The sequence below is a fragment of the Meleagris gallopavo genome, chromosome 5 (genome assembly GCF_905368555.1).
Source record: "Meleagris gallopavo chromosome 5, MGAL_WU_HG_1.1, whole genome shotgun sequence".
NCBI classification, from domain to species: domain Eukaryota; kingdom Metazoa; phylum Chordata; class Aves; order Galliformes; family Phasianidae; genus Meleagris; species Meleagris gallopavo.
Genome location: NC_139408.1, coordinates 48,201,417 through 48,213,721, shown reverse-complemented (window position 1 = coordinate 48,213,721; position 12,305 = coordinate 48,201,417). Strand labels below are relative to the sequence as shown.

The 12,305-nt window shown below is 40.9% G+C and overlaps 1 protein-coding gene across 7 annotated transcripts in view; it reads right to left on the bottom strand.

The window, feature by feature from the left end:
- Nucleotides 1-12,305, bottom strand: part of EVL (Enah/Vasp-like) — a 129,212-nt gene that overhangs the window by 56,210 nt on the left and 60,697 nt on the right. For 6 of the 7 annotated variants that reach the window (XM_085225622.1, XM_031553673.2, XM_085225624.1 and 3 more), the window contains exon 2: nucleotides 2,696-2,864. In XM_085225622.1, the coding sequence (XP_085081748.1) occupies nucleotides 2,696-2,864 (169 nt within the window). Of the gene's footprint in view, nucleotides 1-2,695; nucleotides 2,865-10,105; nucleotides 10,264-12,305 lie in introns of those variants that run through there. The other variant, XM_085225621.1, reaches the window with a different exon arrangement.

Sequence of the window (12,305 nt, the reverse complement as noted above, 5' to 3'; positions counted from 1 at the left end):
TTAAACCCTCAGCTGGTCATGGATGTGGACTGGGGAGAAACTGTTCGTCTGCTAAGTCATAGAGAAGGACCATCTGTACTTTTTTTTTTTTTTTTTTTTACCTTTGCCAATACCTTGCATGGTGACTGAAGCCAACACACTTCACCTTTGTAAGGTTACAATTATAGCTGGCAAGCTGCAAATTGCAGTAAATTGTTTGCTTGTGACTGTTGAATTACATGCTGAGAGGGAATGAAGGTTGCATGGAGACATTAAAGCTCGTGTCACCAAGTGATTGTATTACTGATCTGGCCTCAGCTTCAAAACAGTCCTGGCCTCTGCGGCTACTTCAAAAGCTTTAAAAAGCCACTCTGGCTTTTCTGAAGATTACTGCACATGCTAGCAGATTACTGCACATGTCTGTGCAGAGCAGAAAGGAGAATTCATTGACTTTCTGTCTGCAGCTCAGCGCTGCTGCACTCAACAAGCTCATCACCCAGATGCATGAGACGGCGCAGTCCGATGACCACTTCCCAGTGGTGAGAACAAAATTGTAGTTCTGCCATTTCAAAGAACATATTTTCTTTGTGATGAGCTTTTTAGATACCACCAGCTAGTGAACAAGATAGACATAGACAAGGCAAGCGGAATGTGAGGGGAGTCTTGTAAACCCTAATGTGCACCAGAAAAGGGCTAGGAAAAGCACCTGGAGAAAGGCAACAAAAGGAACCTACAGAAGATGCCTTAAATGAAAAAGAGGATGAAAATTAAAACGAGAGATTATTGAAGATGAAATAAGAAGAAACACAAGTTAAAAGGGAAACATTAAAGGCAGGCAAAGAGTGAAGTTATGAAGATTACAGTACGTAAAATAAAACTTACTACAGTATGAAATAAAATTTAAAGTTGTTCCTATGTGGTGTTATTGTGTAACAAATTTTGAACGAGTTTCTCAACTTCTGGCTGTCTGAGCAGCTTCATTTTATGCCAAATCTCATATAATCTCAACATTGGTCTTTTTCAGAAAAATACGACTTTCCTTATGAAACAGCAGTGTTTAACAAAGCCTCACTTTCAAGATGACTTAGCACAACCTGAGAGCAAGCTTGAAATGGCTTGTACAGGGAATTACTGTAACTGAAATTCATTTTTGTTCTCAATGGATGCAACTACTAACAAGTCAAGTAAGCTTATGGCTCCTTGTGAGACTCAGGTAGTAATAGAAAATTCTGAATCTGAGGCTTTCAGAACATTTGCTGTCTTCGTGATACTAGATTTTTATAATCACATTGAAGTTATTTTCTTTTAGACAGTTTTAAGTGACTAATGTAGCCTGTATATTCTGTTTGTATTGAGGGAGGATTTTTAGTCTTCAAGCTCCAGAAGTGTATTTTTATATGTTTCCTTCAGACTTGAGATTTTTAGATGGCACAGGCAGGAAAATTTGCAAGTTAATAGAATATTACAGGGGATCTAAAACAAGAGAGACCTCTGGTACACCAAGTCTCCCATATATATGGATGGATAGATAGATTTTACGACATTTGCTTGTTTTATGTCAACTATTCAGATGTATCTTAGATTGTGCTCACATGAATGCCATTTACATTCACCAGCTGGCTACACAAAACAAACATCTAGCATGCCCTGCTGCAGTACTTATTCTCAAAAGTGGCTAAGCAGCCACCGCATTTCATTCATTTTCAAAAATATTTTCTCTTTTTAAAATAGAGCTTCATTAATATATTGCTTTTGCTCTACTGAGAATGACAAATACAGAACCAAAAGATATTCAGATGTTTCAAAAGTGTGCTGCAAGAAGCTAAAAACTAAGAGACAAAAATTAGTAATTAATAAGAAAATCATGAGCAGATCAACTTAACATTTTGGCAGCTGGGAAGTGGCAGCACTGGTCGCCTTCATACCCACTGGTGGGACAACACAAAGTGAGCATGGGATGGGGTAACAGAGTCCTCAGTTCCCAGACTTCTGCTCTAAAATGCCAATATAGGATTACCATATAGCATTACCACTCTGCACAAACATAGTTTTGTTATTTTGGGTATAACTGTGACATGTGATGCTTCTGATGGCATGCACAGCCTGGGGCACTCAAGAGCAAGGTAATTACTGGGCTGTAGTGGCCCAGGAGTCTCTGATCCCACTTCTGCTTATCTAAATCCCAACTAACTGCTTTAATACTCAGAGAGGTACTGCAGGCTTAGCTTGCCATAAATCAGATCACAGCCTGCACCTAGGACTTCAAAACACGTTATCACAAACTAATTGCTTCTTATGGCAATGTAATAAGCATACTTTAGGAGATGGCAGTGCTAGCTGATATTTCTTCTCTTTTGTATATCCATTAGCAAAAATGAGCAAGCAGTAAATTAGGGGGAACTGAGAGAAAAACCTGCAGAATGAAATAAAATTCATTTCCCAAGGAAAAATGTAGGTGAAAAAATATAATGTTAAAATCTCTCTTGCATTCACTGGAAGTTCTTTTTGCAAATAAACAGTAATAAATCATGACATATTCTGTATCCCCAAAATCATACATAATCTGAACATCTAGAGTAAATGAGCTCACAGGCACCTTGCAGAAAGCAGGAAATGTTGCTAGACTGCACTAACTATACAACTGCTAACTACATAACTGATGGTATCTTAAAGAGACCAAAGGTTCATTTACAGGAAGCTTAATGCAGTTACTCACTTGTTGATCTTGCAGTTTAACTCCAACAACCCTGAAGGTGTTTGTGGCCGTGTTGTGATATATATTGATTCTGCTGAAGCCCTGCTGTCCAGGTTTGATTGGCACCCATTTCTTACTGGTATCGTCATAGACCATAACTGAAGCCCGGGCTTGGCAAATACTCTGTTCACTGAAAAGAAAGAAAAAAAGTAGGAAAAAAAGGGAGAAAAAGCAATGAATTTGTTGCCCACTACTGAAAACACCTCAAGGAAAGGAAAACATGAGAAATTATCAGAACAGATTAAAATATGTTTTGTAACAAATCTGCTATTTCTTTGAATACAATTTGATAGTTACATTAAAGCTTGCATGTATATGTTCATATACTTAAAAAAAAAACAAACCTCCAGTAATGTTGCTGAACCGATCTAGCATTCCATGTAGGAATATTAGGCCCTGAGGAATAACTGGTAGCACACCCATTTTGTTAAAACTGACCAACAGTAGAATGCTGCATTTATTTTCATATACCTATTGGAAAGTAAAGACTTTCAGATTTGCATGAAAACTGACTAATACTTTACAGCTTCCTGACAAAAACATGGCACGCAATGCTGAGGTACACATTTAAAACTAGAAACAAGCAGACCTTGAACCAAAAGCCACGTTAAGTAAACTGAAGGAATCAATTACGTTAATCCAGGTAACAGCTAATGCTCAGATCTGGTGACGCACTGACACATCCCAGAATATGAAGTGCAAAATGCATAGGAACTCTTTTCTCCTTCACTTTAATAGCAATGAAAATGGGGAGGGAACTCCACAGAATTTTGTATTTTGGTGTTACAGTAGATAACTCATTTGATAGAGTATCAATAGATAGCTATTTTTGTTCTGTAGACTCACAGAAGTTCATCATTTCTTTATCTATTGCTTGTGCATTAGTGACTAATACAAATATTGATGCTAAAACACACTTTCCATATGACAGAAATTCCACTGCAAGTACTGCTGATGTGACAACTCAGTACGGGTCGAAATGCTTTACAGACACCGTTTGTAGTATTTTTGGAATGGCAGTAGGGATTTCGGTTCCTGGCCTTCAGAAATCCCAGCCACTTTTCTTATACTGGAGGAAATTAGAGTTACACAAAGTAAAAATGAGCCCTCCGAATGTTGAAGATCTTTGAGCATAACAGGGTTTTTCAAGAAGTGCACATTAGGCCTAAATAAAACTCTTAGGATTTAGGTCCCACAAAAGTTTTAAGTTCATGGCCACCCTATTAACTTCAGATCTCTATATACTTACGCAAACCTCCTTTCCTCATCCAAGTCACATTAAATATTTTTCAGCAATTCAATATCAAATGATAATCCACTTTTTTTTCCCCTTCCTACATACACTTCTTTGGCTTGATTTTCTCTTAGTGTTTGACTTTCACCTCAAAAATACAGGAGAAGCTCTCTGCTGGTGCTGAGCCACTTCACTGTCCTGCCACTGCACCTGTAAACTACACCAACTGTAGCAAACGCAGCTCCACTCAACCCCATCACTGCCATCACTTTAATGAAAGGGAACACACTACTCTGGCTATTTAGAGGATCTGGGTAGATTACAGCAGCAATTTTCAGTCTTTTCTTATCCATAGATCTCAAAAAGATTTCCAAGCACAGGCGAATTCTGTGAATTGAAGCCTATTGATGTTTGGCTCATTGTGTTAGTCACTTCTCTCAGCCTCCATTGACCTCCTCTGTGCTGTGGGCAAGACTCTGAAAGCTCTTCACAGAGTTTACAGACAGAGCAATGATGCTGGCAGACATTTCCATGGAGATCAAGGTAAGAAACCAGGAGTTGGATTTGATGATGCCTGTAGGTCCCTTCCAACTCAGGACAGTCTTATGATTCTATGACAATTCAGACCAAAGCGTATTTTTATTACATAACATGAAAACAGCAGTCTGTATAATATTCAGATCAGAAAGACTGAACGTTTTATTTAATTAGAATTATAAGAAGCCTCATCCACGAGCTGCTGATGCTCTGCTGTGTGAAATACCTGGAGAAGACCTGCACCCTCACTGATGTACTTATCCAGCAAACACCTCACCATCACTTTTTTTTTTAAGGTAAGCTGATGTCATGTGGCAGCTTCCCCATGCATCTGACACTAACAGCTGAGGGATTAGATCTTGCTCCAGCCTGTCTAATCCTCCAACTGGTGCAAGAGCCTCAGGCTGGCAGGAGGGGGGTCTGTCACCTTGCCTTGGTTCATAGATGTGGAGAAAGACAGAGAGATGTACCAGTAAAAAAGCAAGAATGCTGCATTATCTCTGCCATATGGAAGTGGAATGGCTGAGAATAATATCCAATGCAGTGCTATGGCTGGATGGTTCCCACCTGTCTCTGCTACAGGGTTGTTCGTGGCACCTCCAGCTACAGAGCCTATGGAGCATCAGCTGTCTGGTAGGCCTGTGGGCTCCCAGAAAAACCCATCCCTGGAAAGTATCTCTTAGCTGATGTGACATCAGTTTTGCTCCTCAAGCCTTGCCGGTCACTACAAGCCTGTACCAAAGGAAGCAGGAACATAACACTGGTTTCACCACAGCAAGTCTGGAGTGCTTGCACAGTGCTTGCCTGTGAGATGAACTTTTGATCCCACAATTGCCATGGTCTCCTTAATGAGTCAAACTTTCTTGATTGACTGATCCATACTTACCACAAAGAAAACACAGCTGAACATAGACATGAAGGTCTTATTGTGGCACTGCTCATCATGCCATGTTCAGATTCCAATGCATAGAGCAACATCACAGTTTGTTGCTATTAAGAACTGCAACAAAAACACCCTCTACAAACCCATGACAGAAATACAGATGTTTGCCCCAGGAGCAATAGTTAATGCATGACAGCCAATTGTTACTGTAACATAAAGCAACACATCAAGCTCAATTCCTGCTGTCCCTGCAGTCAGGGAAGTTTTTCATCATTCATTTAAATGGAAACAGGATTAAGCCTGTTATCTGGCCTCCAGTCAAATAACAGAAAGGAACATAAAACAAGTACAGCAAAAGGGGAATCCTTTCCTGCAAAACAATTCATCAATCCTTCAAAACCTAAAATGCCTTCAGGGATGCATTGCTAGGTTGCTATTTCACCCTAAATGGAGGTGTAACTCTTCATACCTGAAGTCTCATCCTCCACAAAAAATACAACTGTCCTACTGATGCTTTAAGGGGCATCCCTGAAAATCATCCAGAAAATGTTCAGCAAAACTCTTATAAAGGTCAGTTAGAACATTTCTACTGCACCCTGTAGATGGCATTATTTTAAATATGAACCAAATTACACTGGTTTCACAAGGCTCCAGCAAAAAAATTTTGTTATTTTTGTGCCCATACTCGATTGATACCTATGTCAACTACATACAACAGGTAATAATTGAGGTCTTAGTTGTACTATTGCGCATAGTCAAATTCTTCCTCTGTTAGAAGAGTTTAGCAGGCATCAGCATTTATACACTAAGTCATAATTCTAGAAATTGCCTTGTTTTCCTAAGAATACACGCGTAAATTACTGAATAATGGGTAAGTCTTGGAAAAGATTCATCATATTCCACATACCATTGCAAATGTAACATAAAAAAATCGATAGAATTTGTAATATCAACATCCAAGCAGACTTGCCTGGGTTTCCACCCCAGGCAACTAAACATGTTGAAAGGGTATAACTGCACCTCATGTATGGCTTGCTTGGACAAAGCTGATCTGCAGCATCCTCCTCACTTTATTACCTGTAGTGTCAGCAACACTTTCATCCCCAAAGAGTTACTTCCAGCTATAAGGTACCATTCATAGTGCAGAGCCTAACCACACATAGAGGGCAGTTAGTGGTAGCAGTGAAGCTGCACTTTCAGCCACTGCTGCAATGCAGGTGGCTTCATCCACAAATGTTTCTCCTCTCCTATCTGTGCAGAAATTGAAAAATGCAGCCCCCTTCTTCCTGGGTTTTACTAAATTTATGATAAACAAGTCTTACAGCCAAAAAAGAGCTACAAAGGAGTATTGATAAGGTAATGCTGGGAGCCCTAGGGAAAACACATGCATTTTTTTGTGAATTATTGTAAATTGTCCTTAATGGAGCAGCTTGACATAAATTGGTTGACTGCAAGTAATTAAACAGTAGGAAGAAAAATGACAGGGCATGAAATGACAGGAATGACTGTGGAAGTTGGGATTAGGGGAAACACAGACAGGGGAAACGTCTTCACTTTGCCTAGGCAAGTGGGCTATCAAATATGAAAGAAAAAAAGCTCAGAACTGAACCACAAAAGAACCAGCATAGAACATAAACTGGAAAAAGGGAGTAAACCATGACGATGGACAGCAAGCCTTGAAAAGAGGCTTTGAAGGCTCTCCAAGGCTTGTCGGTCTTATCCCAAACTAAGGAAAACATGAGAGGCCACGCTGCAATGGGGCAGAAATTGACCGAAAATCAACTGTGAGTTCCCTAGTAGAAATCAAGGAACTTATTATTAACCCATCATGTTTCAAGCTGCTTTCAGTTCTCTCCCCTTCAACCAAGCTGTCTTCTGGTACTCTTAGCAAATGCAAACTTTTGCAAACATTTACCTTATTTTTAATTTCCATTTCCCATCCATTTACATCCATCCTTTCTCGTTTAAATAACCAATCATTTCAAATTACTTTCGACTGATCTGATCATTTGTAATTGTTAATATGGCTTTGCCCAAGTCTTGTCCTATCTGGGAACTAACCCTCAGCACCCAGTACGTGCAAGGTGACTCGCAAGCCATTGCACACATCTCGTTCCACTTCTCCACTGAGTCTGTCCACAGAAAGCTGTGTGGTTGAACGTGACGCACGAGAAATAGATGCTGGATTAAGATGATGACAGAAATATCTCAACGTTACCTTTAAAAGAGCTAACATAAATAAAAATCCTGTATACGTAGACATGTGGTCTTTGTGGTATATATCTGTGTTAATCTCAGAATTAGCAAGCTACAATTCGTGGTCCTGCAGCACTTAAAGTCTGCTGCAAACTCCAGTGGCCTAATTTGCTGAAAAGACTTTAGTCAATTTTACTGAAACAAACAAAATCATGGTTTGGAAGCAGAGAAAGTGTTTCAGCAGTTCCCTCTGCAAAAAAATAGGTGGACATTTCTGTTTAGTGACAGGGTTTAGAGAACAACAAAGAAACAGGAGACCCTCTGAGCACCAGTCAGGTCACCCAGGCTCATATTCTCCATACCTGAGATCTGAGCTCCTGGCAGACATAACCTCCATGGCACAGTGGCTCTCGGCCTTCTCACCAGAGATTCACTGCTGGCTTTGCTCATGACTCCATTTTTTGCTGGGAGCCCTCATTCCTGTAACACAGTGTCAGTCCCATTCTGACTCTATTAGGGACCTCCTTTTTCAGAGTCTACTTTCCTCCACAAGCAAATGCACAGAATATCCTGTGTCACCATCGTTCATCCTACCCTTGTCCCAGAGCACCAAAGTTCATGGTGAAGCAGGAGCGCTTAGCCGCTGATCAAACTCAAGGACAGCACAAACCCAGAGGGACTTCATGCACAGAGGTGCTTCTGATTCTCAGTGACATGCAGATTATTATATTAAATAATTGCAAGAAAACCCAGCACATACAAAGCCTCCTTCACAAGTAGCTCTCAAACAGACACTGTTAAATAAAATCATGACATGCCTCCAGAAACACATATTTTGCAGAGATAAAAAATTGAAATTCTGGTACCTACAGCATAAACAAGTAAGATGAATATCAATTTGCTTCCTCAAGGAGGAGTATTTTTCTACTAGCAATGAGACATTCACTTGAAGTTCTCCTTTTTCTGTACTAGCATACCCATGGGAATTGCCATGTGCAATGACTGCTGCCAGTATTCACTGCAGACACTTAAGATGGAAACCAAAACCCAGCTCACGAGGTGCTCAGATCACACAAAGCTTGAGAGATGAGTTGCTAAACATGGAAACATCCATGCAACCCTGGCATGACCACGCTATGTTGTCTGTCACTCCTCAGTGCTCTTGATGATGGGAGATACAGTAAGTAGAAATACAAAAAAATGAGTAGTGAACGCAGAAAGATAATGCAGTGGAAGGGGTGTTTCACATGGGTCTGTCACAGCACAGCAGCTCGGTCCTGCAGAAGTCCACACAAAAACCTGACCTCTCAGTGTCCACTGTCACACTAAACAAGAAATCTGCCAATTGGGGTAGATTTAGGGTTGGCGGGCTGGCTGCAGATTTATGCCCTTATAAGCCGGCACATCTGTTTCATTTATAGTGCTGAGATTTTGATGTCATGTGGTATGTTTTGCACACTGAACCGTAAGAGATATAATGATTCTAAGGGGAACTCCAGTCATCAGTATCTCAACTCAACACTTAAAAAAGTTTTAAAATAGCTGCTGTGCAAAAGGCACTTTACAGCGGAAATGTAGTGATTGAGAGAGGCAGCCCAATACCCAGCGCTATGGCCAACCTTCCTTCAGCGCCTGCCTACTCTGACAGGGTAGGGGCATTGCTGTGTTCTAATAGAGAAACCCCACTGTTCCATTAAAGCTTTAAATCACACAACATCTATTTCTGCAGTGAAGTGTGGTTTGCTCGCTAACTTTGCATGCCACCTTGAAGATAAACTTCGGCAGTTCCTAAAAATAATGTAAATGTTTAGATGTTCCTAAAACTAAAGATCAAGTAGATGCCCTGGGGAGAGACAATGAACCCAAGTAACTTGTAAACACACAGACAAAAACAGTAAAAAAAACAACTTTACTAGATCAAGTTGCTATTAATATAAACCATTTGCCTTCACCATTAAATTACAGAAATAAAAAGAAGTAACCAATCTTGTAAAATACACATCATGCCCAAAACCCAAGACCAAACTGTCAAATGAAAACCCATGACTAAAATTCTCACGCACCAGCCAGCCAAATGCATATTGCAGTAGAATAATACTTTAAATAAAGGCTTTTAAAGATTATAATCTTAACGAATAATCAGGAGAGGCAGACTCATGAGTACATACAGCAAATCAACACACAGGTATTTCACTGAAGTTGGCATTGTGTAGCTTTGGTTACTCTGCAGTCTCCAAAGAAATGCAAATAAACCTGTGAAAACTCCTCTCGAGCCGCCAGCATCACACTGGGACTGAGCACAGCTCAACTGTTCCAGCCTCTCCCTCACTGCCAGCAGCTGCATATGCACATAGCATTGCCATATGAACATAATTAACACTGTATAAAACTATAAATTACCCCGCAAAGCTATAAGCACGATGCAGACCTCCTGCATCTCTAATGACACACACTTTCCATTTAGCCCTACTAACTGACAGTGAACTTGCTGCCATTCAGAGCACGATGCCCAGGTACTTACGTGCCCGCCATTGAGGAAGACCTGGTCAGGTAATCCTGGAAGAATAGATGCTCAAATCTGGCACGTGTGTTTACACCCAAATAGGATATTTCACCAGATTACACAGCTGAACACAGATTTGGCAGGAAGACAACCTGAGTCTATGTGAAGTCTTATTACGAAAACAGGAAAGGGAAGCGTTACCAAGAGAGCAAAAGGGCAGGCAGGAAGTAACGCTTGCTTAGCAGGGAAGGGACTTAAAAGAAAAAAAAAATACTATTTCTTTCAGCTGATTTATTGAACAAAAGTCCAAACAATATAGATTAAGATTAGATGCATCACTTTTCCCTCATTGGTGGCAGGGCAATTAAAAACGTTTCATTATTTTCTCAAGGCACAGGTTTGCTCTCCAAGAAAAAGAAAAAAAGCAAACAAACCTAATACCCAGACAAACTGCTGTTATCCATTTACAGCAGGATGGGGGCATGGTACAGAACCAAACCCAGGGCCCCCTGGCTGCTGCCATCCTGGCTCTCCCTGACAGCTGGAATTGGCATGGGCTAACAATCAACTACCCTACAGAAGGAGAAATCTCCAAATACTGGAGAAATGTCCAACATTAGAAATGAGAACAAATTTACTCCAAGGGGTATGTAAGCACTGTGTGCCCTTCTGTAAGTCAGAAGTGTCCCTCTCTAAGTGTAATGCTGCAGCAATTCTGATGGGCTGCCTCTCAGAGGTGGCAGTAATTTGAGGCACATTTTTCTTCCTGGCTTCCTTTTTCTCCTCATTCCTTGCTTTGGAAAAGCAGTAAACGTGGATACGCAGCAAATGCTCCCCAATCTTTCAGCTTGGCTTTAGGCTATGGGTGCGTTCTGGGATGATGTGATAACAGCAGAGGGAGAACTAGTGCAAGGCAAACAGCAAGGAGAACTATATGGTATGTTCTTGCTATACATAAGAAAACGATAGTTTTCTCCCCATTTCTCCATGATTTTGCCTTCTGCTTTTTGTCAGTGTCCTCACACATTCTTCTAATGTGTGTAAATGCGTCAGCTGATATCTGTGACTGCACAAACACACACACAGTGCAAATAAAAAATGCAAACATCTGCAGAAGAAAAACACTGGGTATTCTGGGCTCCCAACTGCTCCTCCTAAGTCCAGGTGCCATCACAAGCACCTCTGCCTGGAGATCTAAGCAGAAAAGAAAGGAAATACAGACAAGCCAGAAGACAACAAGAGGATAAAAAAGTTGATTATTACCATTCAGAGAGGAATTAACACTGCCTTTTGCCTCAACTCCATTTTTTAACACACACTGCTCAAGAAAATAATTCTCCTCTGATGATAATGGACACGTTGGTGGTGGTGCAATGCAGGTCAGCATGAGGGGGGGACAGATGGCTCACAGCCAGCTGTGTCACTGCAGCATTACACAAACAGGGAAGGTTACACAAACAGGGAAGGAATGTGTTACCTAACTTGAACCCAGTTCCTGAAAGTGCAATGCATAAGAATGACTTCCCTGATCTCTACCATTGCACAGTCATGCCTTTCTCAACTGCTTGGGTGCCTTTGCCTGTATGATGGGGAGCACACAGGTCTGACATGGCGGCCTGATCTCCTTAGCACACAGGCCGCAGAGCTTTTGAAGACGAGAGCTGGAAGGCAGAGGCAACTGTGTGGGACTTTGGGCCTTTCTTTCTCCAGGAGCCAGCACTCAGGGATCTGAGGCTCAGCACCTGCCAAGAACCAAGGAGTGTAGTTTAGTTTTCATCTGACTTAGGAATGTTGCAGTGGAACAAGAAAGAGTTCTCTGACATACTAGCAAAGCTCTTTTCATTTTTTTTCTTTGTTTTCTTGTCATTGTTGTTTTTTAATGTATTTTTCTGCTTAACAAAACATTTTATTACCACTTTCCTGATACTTCAGTTTGGCTGCCATTTACCTAATACTATGCCTTTCTCCTTTGAGATCTGGCTGTTTGTTGAGCAACGCCCCGTCTCATTCATACATCCCACTTTTCATTACTTTAAAACTTGGCTTTACTTGGAGTCAAGTGGCACTTCCTCTGTACAGCTCATTCATTGCTTAGACTATTACTGTCAAGTACTGTTTACACAAACAAACTCAACTGCATGCGTTAGAAAAGAAGTCCAACAAGGAGAAGTGCAGAATCCTGCATGTAGGGAAGAACAACCCCAGGCACCAGCACCTA